The following is a 16,441-nucleotide window of genomic DNA, read 5'->3' on the forward strand; positions in this document are numbered from 1 at the left end:
CTCTCCACACGGACAGCCCAGGGCCCTCCCCCGAGCGGCTCCGCCAGGCCCAGGAGGATACTTTGGCTTCTGTTTTCCCTGCCTCCTGTCCACCTGCTGTTTGGTAATGGATCTCGGGTGCACCTTGATGCGATGTGTGCCCTGGCTCGGGCTGAGCCACCAAGGCGCGGCTGAGATGACCCTGCCAAGTCCGGCAGGATCACCGTCACCCATCGTAACAGGTCTCTCCTCACCCAATAAGCTGCACCTCTCTGACTGCCTTCTCACTTTATGGCTCCTGGTCTTTCTCACAAAATCTGCCCCCACAAACAGGTTTCCGTGTTGTTTTTTGAGGGGGCCCCTTGGAAACGCGCCGTGACTGCGGAGCGGGGCTCTATCCCCCACCACAGGCCGCCTGCCGCCGCGGCCGCCAGGTGGCGCTGCGCAACAGCGCCGAAACCCCACGCGCCGGGCGGGGCAGCGCCCGGCAGCGCCCCCTGGCGGCGGGGCGGGGACGCGCACGCAGCCACCGAGGGGCCCGGGGCCCACGGGGACACGGGGATCCCACGGGACACGGGGATCCAGGGACGTGGGGACCCCTGGGGACACGCGGCCAGGGGCACCGAGGGCCATGCGCGCAAGTGCGTGCCCTCGCACAAACACGCTCACACGTGGGCACACAGCAGCAGCACGTGTGCAAGACACAGATACACACACGTGTGCGCACACAGAGGCACCCACGCACACCCCGCTTTTTCCAGGCCACTGGGGGTGTTCCAAGAAAGAACGAGAGAACAAAAGAATGAGAAAAAGAACAAGAAAAAGAAAGAATGAAAGAAAGAATAAAAAGAAAAAGTCATCTCTCCCCACGACCACCACTCCTCTTCCCCCCATTCATATCCCTTAATATCTCAATATGGCAAAACAATCCATTTAGACAAAATCTGCCATTTGGCCTTCAAGCCTTTATGCAAGATGTTAAGGTAAAGCTTGCCAGTATTTGCTCTTGAGTATCAAAACAGCAAGTTACAAATACAGGACTCAATCTGTTTCTGAGTTAGCACCACTGAAATGACCCTAATTAAACCAGGGAATCATGGGACGTGTGGGATTATACAAAAAACAGCTCATTTTTCAAAATTCAGAGATAGTACATAGTCATCTCCAAAGACAGCAGTCTGCTGTTTTGACAGCACACTAGCAATAGGTGATAAAATCATGTGGTGGACATAATTAGTTCCTCATTTTTATCCCACCCAACCAAGCTCCCAGATTCCATTTTTATGAATAAAGTTATCTCAATTTTATCAGAGAAAACCACATTCTTTTAAATATTTGTAACTTTTTAAGTTCAGCGTTGTTTAATTCAGATAAAAGGAGGAGACATCAAGTCTAAATGAAATTTGGTTTAAAAGGACTAGAAGAAATTTCTTCTCTAAGGGCCAGCATTTCAAAGCCACTGCTGTTGAGGCTTTTTCACTTGAGAATGAGGTGGTGGAATTCAGCACTGTCTTATTTGAAGACATGTAGATTTTGGAGTCAAAAGTCAAAACTAAGAACACGACCATAAGTTATCATGTTTGAAAATTTCCATCCTGTTTCTTTTCACTGCTTTCCTTTCTGCACTGAAATGCTGAAACCCTGAATGCTAAAAAAACTCCAGCAACTTCATTTCTGTCAAGAGACTGTGAAGAAACATCTTGATAATATTTCATAGGGCTGACACATCCTCATTCTGGTATTATGGCTGTTGAAGACAAATTGTCAAACTCCTACACATTTTCAACGTATTGGTTCTGATTTATTAAACCAGTAATTTGGAAAGCTATTATAGAAGACTAAATTTTATCCAAATTACTGTCCAGTACCAGGGGAAGCAGAGGAAAAGAAATGGGGAAGAAGAGTTTAATACACCTCATATTATACACTACCCAGAGATTGTGTGCTTAAATAATTTTTAATTAATAATATTAAATTGTTATTTATTCTGTAGTTGAACCACAAATATGCTTGTTGGCATTCCAGATATGAATATTTCAGGCTATCCTGACGAGGCATGTGTGGTATGCTATGCTTTATTTTAGTTTTCCTTCTGTGGGCAAGTGTCATCCCTAGGAGAAAGTCTTCTATCTGATCAAAGTTGACATGAACTTCAAATGAGATTTTCAATTATTTTTATGATACTGACTTAAAGCTCCTACTCCCATCATGACGTGTTTACTTTGTTTGCAAGAGCACAAATACCTTCTAGATCCTGTACATCAGAAATTATTAATTGCTTTTTTTTGCCTTTGCTTTCATCTGCCCACTTCCAGGATACATCTTATGCATGCTTCCCCACTTTAATAAACATAAGTATTTAGAAAAAGATAGAGTTCAAAATGAAGGAGAGATGAAGGATTTTGTGGGGAGCTGGAAATTACAGATTTTAATCTCTGTACTGTCTGGATACCCCTAGGTTTTCATAGGCAAGCTAGCATCTTTGCTTTCTGTAGCAGTTCCAGGGTGCCAGCCAATTTGAGCCCTGCTTGCTCCCTTAGAGCACTGCGTGCTTCACACGTTATTTTACAACCACTCTATCAAGAATGAAAAAATGAATCCCCTAGGCATGACTTGGCTCCCCTCTGCCAAGCCCTGTTACATACTGAGAAGGGAACATCCTCTCTGTTTGGAACCCATTGCCCTACAAGAAAAATCAGACAAGGAATCAAAAATTTACTATAATCAGAGTATGCCAGGCTATATACTGAAGTCTGAAGAGCAGTATCAGGGAACAAGCAAGTCAAATCCAAGCCTACTTGGGGAACTTTGCCACCTTTCCATAAGTTTGAAGAAAGTCTGAGATAAAGGATTTCCCAGGGACTGTCAGCAATGAGAGGCAGACGGGTAAGATATTTAGAAATACAAATAGGCACTCACTATGACAACTGCAAAAAGTACCTTTGGTCATTAGGTATATTAATAGTATCCTCATTAGCCTCTTATCTGACTGAGAGAAACACTGCAAAATACTGTTCTCAGGAGAGTGACAGCAAGTGTGTTACATGAGTTGAAGATATTTCTGTTGTACAATCGTGTTTCTCCTCTCTCCATCCCCCTCAGTCCTCAAACTAGCCTGTAACTTACTCCTCATTTTATATAATCACTTGCTGTTACCTCTGTTGCACTGAATACGCAGGAAGCCAAAATGTGTCCTCCAAATACCACAAATGCTAAAGCTTCAAGTGATGGCAATTTGAACATGAAGTAAAACCCCACAGCCCATACTTCAGGAGGCAGAGCTATTACTGCAGACCACAAGGAATGTAACACCACCACGGGGAAAGAAAATGCCTCCCTGGCTTGGTTTCCACCAGGTGTCAACTTTTATGGGCCCTATTCCCACTTAGCTACTTTATAAAATGCTCACTAAGTTAGAATCAGGCTCACAGTCAAAAAGACAACATCACAGTAGTAGATGCTGTGCAAGTACTACTGATAAGAGATTTTACATGTGCCTGTCAACTACAAAAAGCAGTGGACAGTAGAAGATACAATAAACATAGGATTTTCCCTCCCTGCATCATCCCAGACTTACCCACACTTGCTTAAGTGCAGCACTAAAATCTTAGATGGGTGGGGGGGGCAGGTGGAGGATGGTAATTGCAGGAACCTTTGGGAATTTAAAAAACTGACCTCAAAAGACAGGGAGCAGGGCAGTTCAGCTGGCTGCTGAAAGAATAAATAGTACATCAGCAACTGAGACTGCTAGGAAGAATTGCTATTCAGCTGCATCCAGGAGAAGGAAAGTTATGCTGCCTCTTGGAGAGAGGGCAGAGAACAGCCTAAGCAATGGAAAGCAGAAAATCCTTACACTTTTTGCAGTTAATCATTTTCACATGCATTAACTAATTCTCAAATTTTTGTTGAGTATATTGAGTATCTGGGTGCAAGGCAGGTGGTAGTAAAAGGAACAAGACTCTCCTCATTGTTATGCTCTCAGAGTTGAGACTGGCTCTGTTTTTTTCCTGTGAAGAAGGATTCTATTGGCAAAGGCACATTAGCTTCTGTCCTACTCTTAGAAAATTCCTGGTGCTGTGTTCTGGAGAAGAAAAAAGGGAAAAGAAACCATACAAAGCACGCAAGCTACTCAAGTGCTCCAATGCCTCAAACATGAGATCTGAGTGCTGGAAATCTGGTCTTTCAATTGCATCAATTCTGACACCCAAGTACGGGCAATAAAGAAATTTCCATACCAATGATTTTAGCACAAAATAACAAGTAATGCCAGTAGGAAAAAGAAAAAAAAAAAGCAGCACATGCACACACACATCTGCTTTCTGTAGAAAATCTCGATGCTTCATTACAAAGCTTCTGGCAGAGAGCTGAAAACTTCTTCGGTTTTCAATGAACCTTGGAGTTGTTAAGTTTAATAGTGTTCTAGTCATGTTTGGGACAGAAGTTTAGGTACCGTGGGAGCAGAACTTCCTGGAAGAAAGCTGAGACATTCAGGCAATTTCTATCGCTAGAGTTAGAAAGCATTTTTAAGGAGTCACCTTTCATATTCAGGCACCCACACTGGAAGCTGGGTGTTTACGTCCCACTCTTGACCCAAGCCCTTTGCTGCCTGCAAGGATTTCTGCAACTTTGCTTCACATTGATGTACCCACAGCAGAGTGCCAAGGATGTTACGATAGTTTGGCACCTAGTCACATTCTATTTCTGACAGGTTAAACCAGAGTAAGTAAATCACTGGCATGTCTCAAAGCACTTTTTTTTCCCTTTTCTGTTTCCCATGTCTATTTTGACAGCCAATTAATTATTCTGCCTATTCTGCTCTCAGCCTAACAGGATGAATTATATAAAAAAGTTACAGTCTGTCACAATCCTGAAAATAATTTGCTGAGTATAATTTTCCTCCCCTTGACTATCCAATGTGTTTGTCTCCAGTCATTAAATAAGGCAAAAGCAGTAAGTATTTTTGCTAACATTTAAAACGTTGGTGGAATCCAAGGACCTTTAGCTATCCTTTCAATACGATTGGTTTGTTTCAAGAAATGTTAGTTTATCACATGTCCCAGCTGGAGACTAGTTTATCAGTTAGAGCTGGAAACTTACTCCCTTATCAACGCAAAATGCTTCAAGGACAGAAAACAAAAACAATGCTGTAGGATGCAGTAGAAAGAGCAAGGAGAATTTAGGCAGCGTGATAGTAAGTCAAAATGGAATTTGGCAACCACACTAGAGCTCAACAGCAATTCAGATTTATTGATCCCAAATTTCACTTTACATCTTCTACAAAATACATTAAATATGAACAATGTCAACAAAAGTAACACATGATTAACTAAAATAATTCAATACCCAAAGTGATATGAGGTCAGACTTAAGAAAGAGGGGTAGAAAATCACAGAATCACAGAATATTTTGAGTTGGAAGGGGCACACAAGGATCATTGAGTCCAGCTCTTAAGTGAATGGCCTATACAGGGACCAAACCCACAACCTTGGTGTTATTAGCAGCATGCTCCAGCCAACTGAGCTAATATTTATTTTCATTCAAAACCAGGTTGCGTAAGGTCTTGAGCAACCTGGTCTAGTGGGAGGGGAGGTGGGACTAGATGACCTTTGAGGTCTATTCCAAACTCTTAACATTTTATGATTCTATGATAAAACCTAAAGGCCCAAATGTAACAACATACTGTCTCCAATATTTTATTTTTATTTTATTTTTTGCTTTTGAAAATTAGAGAGAGGAAAACAAGTAGGTATTATGTAGTTAATTAAGCTCTCATGTAAATTCATTTACCAGGACTCTGTTTACTAAACCATCTAGTCTAAGGACACAGGAGGCTGTGTGCAAGTTTAAAATCATTAACTATTGTTACCTGATAACAAGCCCCAAAACTGCAACATCCAAGTTTATTTAAACCAAAAGGATGACAAACATGAAAGCCAAGCACTCTACTCTTTTCAGCCTTTCCTTCATTGTACCACCAGCCAAAAGGGTCTTGGACTCTCCATAAAATGTTTGGCAAACAAAGGCCCTGTTAATTGACAAGCTATTGCTTTTACTGCTTCCTACCACAATTTGTGGGAATCTTTTAAACCCAAATCAATTCTGCACACAAGCATTCCCATGAGATGCCACACGCATTCCCATTTGAAGCCTCTCTCATAAAACCTTTGTCTTCACTGGGCACTTCTGGAAGCACGTGCAACCCTTTCATCCCCTGATGGACAGCAGGTTCTTTTTTTGCTTGTTTGTTTGCTTAGTTTAACCAGGTTCTTTGTTTTCTGCCATCTTACTTCTTTGGTTTTTTCTCTAAGATAGATCCTTGCCTTTGCAAGGAGTGAGTTATAGCAGAGATGTTTGCAGTCCTCATTGCACCCCAACGCCAATAAAAAATAGTCCCCTCATCAGAAGATGCCTGTTAACAGCTCTCCTTTTATTGCTAAAGCTCTGTGTACTTAATTCTTCTTTGTCAGTAAGAATAATCAATCTCAGCCTGTTAATTAGGAAAAGTTTAACAAGACAGGGGACAGACACCTGACAGCATAAGCTCTGTTCCTTTTCTCTCAGGAACAACAGCAACCTGCACTCATGATATAAGCCCTTATTATCACCATTTAAAAGTGGTCAGCCTGCATTATTGTTTTCCTTATATGCTTTAGGAAGGCAAAATCCACCCTGCTTTGTGTATACATTGCCTTTAAATGACAAGAAGACCTGGACACTTTTTCTCTGTACTGCAATGCCCAGTTCGGGAGTGCTGTTAATCAGCATTCATTTGGGCCATTCGGGTACCCAAGAAGCTTTAAGTTTTTCATGGCTTCAAGTATCACCTAATTTATTCATTATCACAATACCATCTTTGATCATAAAACTGAAAAGACAGCCTCTATCTAAACAAGTGCCTTATAATGTCAGAGCACCTTCCTCCAATGTCTCAGCATTTCCACCCTCCTCTTCTGACAGGAAAAATTCCCCACAGAAATCTGCCAAATCATGCTTTCATCTTCCTTCACATTCTTTTTCCACATTTTTTTCTCTCAGGGACAGAAATGCATGTCCTTAGGACATAAAGCACAACAGGCACAACTCATCTTTTACTGCTGCCCATACATGCCATCTCAGAAATAATAACTGATAGGGCTACCTATATGAAACGATGGACAAGGAAGAACAGCTGGAGGCAGGTCCCTCTGACTGCACAGCCAGAGGAACAGGGACCATGCTGAACCATAGAAGGAAAATTTGACCTGAAGCCTGAAGAGTAGGGGGGGCACAAGGAAAAAGGCTGCAAGGAAGGAGGGGTTATGAGAAAGAGGCTGTGTGTTCTGAGCCCATGATCCTTAAAGAGTAATCTAGACCTTCAGGGAACTGCTAAATACCTCTATTCCCCTGGAAATGCACCCAAACAGGGCACAGTCTCTCACTGAACAGGAACACTCATCCTCACCAAAATTAAAAGTATGGTGAAGGGTTTCTGCAGCCTAAGCTGGGAACACACTCTGACTAGGTGAACTAGGAAGCTCTGCAGGTAGGAGAGTAGGATGAAAGTCAAATATTCACAGAGGGAGGAAATGAGACCTTGACACAGAAAAATGCTTCCCAAGTCTAAAATTTGAAGTGCTTATGATTAAAAATTATTTACACTGAATAACTCCACTGAATTATGCCCGCTTGCACTGCTATGCCAGTTTACTTGTTTTTCAGAAAAATTGTGAATAGTTTTTATTTTTAACTTTGCTTCTTGAGTTTTATTAAATAATTTTTAACTTTTACTCAGAGACATTTTTTGAGAGAAATCAAAAGAAGATTGAAAATGGCTATGCATGTTGATAAGCGAAAAAAACTCACTCTGTTTTTAATCTTTTCTTTTAAGATGTTTAAATTATTTTTTTTAACTCTGATATTTCCAAAATTAAAGGAATTTAATATTTCAGACATGACCCAGGTAGTGTACAATCCCCATGAAGGTAAGTATACTTTTGGAAGCCTGAAGAAAATCAGATAAAGAAAAAACAAATAACAGGAGAATGCCTATGTCTCCATGCTGCATTATTTTTCTTGCTGAAGCTCAGCACATACCAAGTCCTTGCTCTTCCACACCTATCTCCACAACCACACTTCACCTACCTGGAAGACTGGTTTATTAGGCTACTGGGAAAGCCAAACTGTCTAGCCTTGCAAAAAATCTGCAGAAAAAATTATGGGGTGTTCCCAGAGAGACACGGTGACCAACCCTCCACATCCCATTTCTGAGCTCTTCCTAGTCTCCTTTTGCATCCATCCATAAACCAAACTCTTTACTAATGTCACTAACTGAGGATGTGCACACTGCTCCTACCAAAAGACCAACTCTTTGCTTTTCCACGCCTCACTACAACTACTTGTCTCTGTTTCTTAGCCCCAGAGTAAGGGCAGACAGTGTCTGCTGCAGTTTGGAGCTGAATCAAAGCAGCTGAAGTACATGGAAATTTGGGAAGATCAGCATTTGGCACTGCACTAAGGATGGAAATTTGAATTTGAATTATCCTCAGCCTTCACTGAGGATACATTTAATTGCATGTTCCCCTAAGTTTCCCAGTAGACTGGCGTACCTCCCCCACTGTCTTTTGTGGTGGGAATGTATTCCAGCAGCTCCCAATACTGGTTAAAGCCAAGCCTTTAAAGCACTATCAAGATGCTTAATCACCCAGCTGACTGCAGGGGCAGGATCGGTCTTGGCTATCTTCAGCCATTCCTAAGGCCAAGAGCTGGGTAGGCTCCCCCTCTACTTAGTGAAGGAAGATAAGCATCTGCAGAGAGTAATCCATCCCACCTCTCTCTCTTTCCATTAACTGAAGAGTAGCCCAGATAAGTAGTTCAGATCAGACACGTTACTTCTGAATAGCTGGAGCTAGACAAGATTAATTCCACCCTCAGCATCCAAAACATTTACATATGTAGTTTCTCATTACTTATCACAATTGAAATGCCTGTTATTCGATTTAGAAACAGATATTACCGTCGTGATTTCCTTTTCTTTGAGCAAAACTTTTATTATTCAGTATTTGCATCCAAGCACTCAGGAATATAAGTGACAAGACATTTCCTGCATGCACACACTCACAAGTGCACCTGCAGACCAGTGGCTGGGCACATCTTGAACCCCTCTAAGCAGTGGTTTAAAAGCCCCCGATGATGCAAAGGAGATTGACCAGAGGCTCCTTTTTGATTCAGCTCTCCAAGAGCCTCAAATCCCTGTGCTCTGCTTTCAGCTATTTGGGTTTTATTTGTTCCAAATCATTTTGGAAGAACAGCTAAGAGGACAGAGTTGCTTTTGTGAAACTATGCTGTTTGGGGACCAAACTCACATAACCACCCTGCTATCAGTCGTCCCCAGGACATGCCTCTCTGCAGGACAGACAGACAGTGCAACCTTTCCCACTCCCAGCTCTCAACCATCCCAGCAATGCTATAACCCAGCCTCCATTTCCCAAGCAGGTCCACTTCCCTTCTCCCCGCAGGGGTGTGGAGAAGGGCCGGCCCTGAGCTGCAGCGTCTCCGTGGGGCTGCGCGCTCCCAGCGTGGCGGTGCCTCGCACGGCCGCATGCCTCGCATGCCGGAACGCGCAGCGCCCACGGTCTGGGTAACAGCGCTCAAAGGAGTCAAAAGGGGCTGGTTATGAGTGTGGATACTACCACCTAAAGATAAGCTTCTCCATGGTTACCGCTCTCACGCAAGGTCACTTTCCTGCCAAACCTCCTCTCCTCCCTCCCTGGCTCTCTCTCCTTCCCTCTCCACTATTTTTTTTTTCCCAAACGTGCTACATCAAAGGAGAAAATGAAAACATTTACGATAATCACAGTCTGACTATTTTAATGCAGGCTGTAGGAAAGGAAACATGTAAGCCAAGTGCTCTTACTGTGCAAGCAGAAACACACTCTCGACCTCATATAAGTAGTATCTGAGAAATAACACTTGATTAAAGAAGCCAGTCCTTCATGTAAGTAGGTGCTTACGGTAGGGAAAATAGCCAAGGTTTCTCTAGAACAGGCCACTGGCCTATCACAAAAAGCAGGAATAGGCCAGACAGATGAATTATTGCAAGACAGCTGGGTTTCAGCTGGGGTGCGAGGAGATCCTATTATCCCATCCACCTTTCCTACACAATTGCCTCTCCCCAGAGAAACTGAGTCATTAGAAGTCAGCTCGTTCACTCCTGACAGGCAATATGCATTGAGTGAGAGGTGATACATTCTCATTTTCAGCAAGAAATCTTAGTCGCCCCAAGGAGCAGCTCACTTAGGAGAGCGGTAATGGAATACAGGGCCTTTCATCTCTGCCTCACCGCTGCGAGCACAGCCTGGCTTGGTAACAACCCAGAAGTTATTAGTTAATGGCTTGTTTTTCTGGCCTCCATGAAATGAGTTTGGTGGGTTAGGTCTGGTTTTCAGTAGACAGTACCTAGGACCACAAGCGGTGTTAAACAGGAACCATATTGGTGAGTTAAGCACCCAGTGGGTAAGGACCAAGTGAATCACCCAGGTGTAGGCATGCCATTGCTTTCTCTGCCCTTCAGGGCCATGGAACACATAGGAAGCCCTCCAACTGGCCAGCCTGTTCCACCAAGATGGGGACCTCTAGCTCCTAAAATCCCAGTTTTATCCTCATTTGCCCAAACAACAAATAAACAAATAAACAAAAAATCCCAACAATTTAACAGCCATTTCACATTCTTTGGGAGCTCAACAGTATCTAGTAGGCACCATTTTGAGCTGAAAATATCATGAACCTGAACTACCAAAGTGCTTTCCCAAGATGCATCCCCACTGCCCAGACTTGCAGACGTGTACTGACCTTTGGGTGCATCATTTTGCAACAAAAAATTCCTTTTTTTTAAGTAATTCCTCATTTTAATACATTTAGTGAGTGCTGATCAACCCTTCATCTCTCTGGGAAAACAAACCACAGACATCCTTCTTTACTTTCTTCCTGTTCAATGGTGCCTGCAGTCCCAAGTTTGAGCTACCCCTGGAACAGTGATGGCCTGTGGAGTCCAGAATCATCCATTGTTTGAAAAGCTTGCTCCCAAGTAAAATGCAGAATTCACCATGAAGTGAGAGTAGCTGGAATCCTTATACACACATCCCCAAAATAGCTTAGCAATAATTTGTGCTACCTCCTATGCCATGTTTCCACAAAAGACTCACTAGTTACAATCTGAAATCCCAGAAGTCTAATTTGGGGTGAGGAGCTTCCCTCCATCTGTTAAAGCCTGTACAAATTACAGCACATCACACACAAGCCTGTTCCCATCACTTTGCATGACTAGATAGGTATCTTCAAATAAGACATCCATCCACCAACTGCTTAGATAAGAGATTCACTGAGCACCCATTCCCAAAAGGGAATGGATGCAAAGCAGGTACCAAACTGCTATCACAGCCCTGAGGATGCCCCCTTTATTTACTTCAAATTTAAATCACATAGGAATTAGCATAGGATCAAATTCTGGAGGAAACTAGCAAGAGGGTAAAAAAGGCTGTGCAGAGAGAGGGAAGGGAAATCTGGTGTGGCTTACACGTAGATGGCACTTCTTTAACTGTCAGAAAGATTCAGAATGAGAGCTGGACATTTTATACAGAAGTCATTAACACACAAAACAATCATGTTGTCTTTCTTGGAACGGATGGTTAAGTGCCTTTAAACTTCTTACTCTCAATAGTTGATGCATTTCCTTCTCTAACACAGCTGACTAACTCTCCAGGTCAGACCTTCAGGCGTGACCCTTTATTCCTTTATTTCTTTACACTGCTCTCCCCAGGTATCTCCCACCTCCAATGCTCTTCTCAGCACAGAAGCTTTTGATATTCAGAGAACAAAGGAAAGTTGATCAAGGAGATGTTGGCACACCAATAACTGGGCAATAGGCAATATCTGTACAGTACTTATGAAAGAGCAAAACAGAGCCCAAAAACTCAAGCATGTTTCCACAAACTCCTCAATCATTCAGACCTGCCTTCCCCTGAGGAACATAACTAAGGAAAGCTGGAGTGTAAAGCTACTGCTTTACAGCTGAAGCTGAAGTGAGAGGGGGACCAAGTACAGAGGGAGTTCTCAGCCTGGGACTGAAGGCATTCAGTAGAGCAGGAGCCCAGGGGATATATCCCTGTGACATGTGTGATGGCATGTTTTCATTATTACAGGATTAAAACTTTAAAAAAAAAAAATTACCTGAGCACCCTGATCTCCACAGGAGCAGTGATGACTTAGTGTAAATTAATTTTGCAAATTACCAGGGTTTTTTTTCCCCACAGAACAGTTCAAGTACTCTGCAGCGGCTACATTAAAGGCATGTATGGGTGTAGAGATATATTCATTTTTGAAGTCTTTCTCTCTTCCTTTTTTTATTTTATTTTCATGATGCAGGAGAACTGTGTCTGGTACTGACAAATTTCTTGGCATTCTACTGAAATGTAAAGCCTTACATATTCTGCTGATAACCAGCCCACAAATTGCAACAAAAGCAGTGATTTGAACTTTGCATTTTACTCATTTCACAGATTACAGCAAGGAAGCCAAAGTTATCTGCCCCAACTCATATAGCATTATCTTTTAACTTAATGGAAGTGAAAAAGAAGCCTGTACTCATTACCCAAAGGATGCAATTATTACTTCCTCTCTATATTGTTGCTAGTCAAGAATAAAAAAATCCAGGATATGACCTTTTCATCAAGCATCAAGCCAAAAATCCACCTGGGACAGCCTCAGGAGGCTACCCTCATTCTTTCTCTAAGTAATTCAGAGAAAAAGCCTTTGTTGCATACAGCAGAAAGGAATCCTTGGAAAATTTTGGCTTAAGGAAGCATCTAATAAATGCTGATCAATAGACGAAGGCCAAAAAGATTTCTGTCTCCTCCTGCATGATCCTATCACAAAAAATGCACCACTTATTCAACACCTGCTCCACCTGCATACAGTGTAAGGTCACAAAAAAGATTATATATTAAAAATGTGAGTGATACAGTGTATTAATGCCACAAATTCTTCAACAGAGACCTGAATTCCAAGAGAAGAATGCATAATAGTGTTGAATTACTTATATTTTTGCTTTGTTATGGCAATAAAAATGTGCCTTTTGAAGTTCATACAGGGAGATACAATGCCAAAAGGCAAATACTTACAATACAAGAGCACTTAGTACATTTATTTCCTTCAGGCTTAAATTCTTCTCCTTCATTGTAAAGTCTCCCTTCAAATACACAACCTGGAAAGCAGCATTTGAATAAGTTTAGCTCAAGATAGAATGCTGCCTTTTCTCTCTAACACACCCCACTGTACAACAATATGAAAAGTAAATTGTACCATCCTCTCTGATACAGAATCATGGAATTGTTTCAGTTGGAAAAGACCTCCCAAGATATCAAGTCCAACCTTTGAGTGATTACCATCTAAACAAGTAGACCATTGCACTAAGTGCCACATGTAGTCATTTCTTGAACCACTTCAGGGATACTGACTTCAACACCCTGGGCCATTACAAGGTTTAACAACCTTTTCATGCTGAAATTCCTCCTGCTGTCCTCAGAGGAGGCCAAACCTCCCCTTGAGCAGCTGGCAACTGTTCTCTTGTCCTGTGACTGGTTGCCTGGGAGAAGAAACCAATCCCCACCTTGCTACAACCTCCTTTCAGGTAGTTGTAGAGAGAGGATCACTTTAGAAGAAAACAAATCACTTCATAATCCTTAACAAATCCTTGAGAAACCCTAAATATCTTTTTTTGCAGGGGAAAGAAAACATCCTTCTACAAAAAATGAAGTCAAGGCTATGCTAAGTCTCCCATTAGGAGTGTCTTTAAAACACTTTTTTAGTCTATTTTTAATAATTCATTCTTACTCCCTGAGTTTATATTAGATATTAATAGATATTATAACTAATCAAAATATAATAAATCCATTATATCACAGCTGGAGCAGTGCTTACCTACAAAATCTCTGATGAAATCAAATTAACCTAAGAAACCTGGTAATTTGCCACTCTGCTTCACAAAGGCAACCCATTCTCACTCCCCTTCAAAAAGCGAATCTCTTTTTTTTACAATTACTCCTATCCTTCCCCTCTTAACAAAATCATAGTCATCAGTCATGCAAACCCACCTTGCAGACCCTCTGAAAAATGACATAAACACACCCATGGATATTGGCATAGGATATTGCCTATGCATCCCCTGGTCTGCATGTACTCTACTAAAACATTAAACGTATCTTGTGTGACTTTGTGCATTGTGAGCCACCACATTTTCATAACTTGTTAAGTATAACAGAGAAGTTAGAGGCAGCCTCCCAGGTGATGATGGGTATCAGTAGAAATACATTGGATTTGTAGAACAGCATCTTAACCATGAAATCTCACCTGGACACACAGGACAACACATTCCCCTGAGTTTGGAAGGGTTTTTGCAATGAACAACACACTGTACTTCTGACTCTACTATCACTCCTTCCTGAAAAAGAAGCAGATCAAACACATGCATTGTTAGCATTGTGGTTGCTTTAACATGCAAAGATTCACAATTACTGACAGTAGAATTAAAGCCCAGCACATGCTGCAAAGCACTGGGTTTCAAAACTTCTTTTCTTTCCGTACCGCTGCCTGGTATCAGGATTCAGATTAATCCACAGTCAAAAGATCCACTTGTCTGGAGTCTCCCTGACTCCAGACATGGGATTTGCCTTAAAATGCATCAGGTAAAAAACCAAGCATCCTCTTAGGAAAAGGAATCCTGCTTTATCAGGAATCCTTTACCTCAGTAATCTGCCATGCAGCTCTGGTGAAAACAGGCCAGACACAGGACATTCTCCTCCCTCTCCTATTGGAGGAAAATAGACTTAGAAAGCAGATAAAAGCATCTTGTTCTGCAGAGGGGAGACGCTTATCTTTGATATTTTGCCTGATAAGTATTAGTAAATTAACATTTCCTGTACTTATTCAAGAAGTCAAGAGTCCTCCTGAACAAACCCGGGTGTGAGGCTCTATGCTTTTTTTCTCCTTGCAGCTGTTTGAGGCAAGGCAAAATTGTTTTTAAATTAGTGGATCTAGGGTAAACAGGATCACCCAGTTTTGCATTTAGACACTGAAACAGGCAATAAAGAACTGATAATTTCACACAGTGTATCTAAATTCATGTAGTGAGTTTCTTTTCATTAAGTGCAAGGATACAGAATACTGCTCCAGCTTCAGTCTTCTCAGTGTACTTTTTCTCAAAAATGAGTTGGTTTCACAGAGCAGAAGTATTACAGAAAAAGAGAAAAAAAACTCTTAAAACTCTCTTCTCTTAGTAGAAGCTCTTCATACTCACTAATTTCCTCTTCCCAACTGCCATTCTGAGTAGCTGCCTGAGTGCTACTATTAAAACCAGATCAAATTGTCAGCAAAAATGGCAGACCTATTTATATACATAAGCTAAAATCGCCTACATAATTACTTGGTTTGAGCCTGACAAGCGACAATCTTGAAAATGTTATGGTTGCAGATAGCCAAGCTACCAAAAATACCACTGTGTTAACAGTGCAGGAGCCCAGAAAAAAGATTTGGCTGTAGGGTTTTCTTAAAGAAAGGTAAAACCTATGGACACATACACACAGAAGTGTCCAATTACTAAAATAATTTGTATCTCACAAAAGGCTTAGAATGCTGAAGAAAAGAGGACTTACTTCAAGGTCAAGACAGCAGGAAATGGCATGGCTGTGTACCTCTCCTTCAGCAAAGTTTGGGTATCGGGGTACTCAAGTCACTTAAAACCTGTACTTTGGAATGTTTGGTTATAGCTGGCTGCATCTGAGTGAATTTAAATTACTTTAAATGCAAAGTCCATATTGTGCTTTGGGCATAAAATATTTCAGGTTATTTGGATTGGATAAATGAAGGCTCGGGATTTCCTGGGAAAAGCTTACAACTCAATTAGCACGATTTTTATGACATCCTTACCTGGCACTGGTATGTAACACAGGGATTGCTGGGGAGGTGCCATTTCATGGAGCTGTTGTATGTATTTCCTCCAAACCTGCAATCTAGAGGACGAGAGAGAAGCACATCAGTTCAGCTGAACATAATGTTATGGGATGCTGCTGATGAGGATCACAAGGCAGCATCCAAAATGCAACCCACCCTCTCCCCTGGGTTAACAGAAGAGGTAGAGCTGAGAGCTGGGATGAACAAGGAGGATAGTGTCCTGAGAGGACTGTCAGCACTGCCCTGGACACCTGCTGCTGATGCACAACTGCCCAAACTCCTCACTAACTCTGAGTGGTCAAGACAAACCAAAATCAGTGATAGCTCACTTAAAAATGGATGTCAGTGCTTATTCCGCAGCCTATTCAGGAACTACTCAGTTACTCAAGCCCTGGAATGGGGAGAGGGAGGAGAGAGGGTAAAAGAAGAGCTGGAAGCATTCATCATCTAGCTTGGCCATGCTATCTTCGTCCATTAACCA

General features: G+C 41.9%; 1 protein-coding gene across 7 annotated transcripts in view; it reads right to left on the bottom strand.

Annotated features, from left to right (window-relative positions):
• BMPER (BMP binding endothelial regulator) overlaps positions 1 to 16,441 on the bottom strand; it is a 148,804-nt gene that overhangs the window by 95,837 nt on the left and 36,526 nt on the right. For all 7 annotated transcript variants that reach the window (XM_032105321.1, XM_032105331.1, XM_032105312.1 and 4 more), the window contains 3 exons: positions 15,937 to 16,019; positions 14,362 to 14,452; positions 13,134 to 13,216 (listed from right to left, as the gene is read on the bottom strand). In XM_032105321.1, the coding sequence (XP_031961212.1) occupies positions 13,134 to 13,216; positions 14,362 to 14,452; positions 15,937 to 16,019 (257 nt within the window). The remainder of the gene's footprint in view (positions 1 to 13,133; positions 13,217 to 14,361; positions 14,453 to 15,936; positions 16,020 to 16,441) is intronic.

The sequence above is a fragment of the Corvus moneduloides genome, chromosome 1 (assembly GCF_009650955.1).
Source record: "Corvus moneduloides isolate bCorMon1 chromosome 1, bCorMon1.pri, whole genome shotgun sequence".
Classification (NCBI taxonomy): Eukaryota; Metazoa; Chordata; class Aves; order Passeriformes; family Corvidae; genus Corvus; species Corvus moneduloides.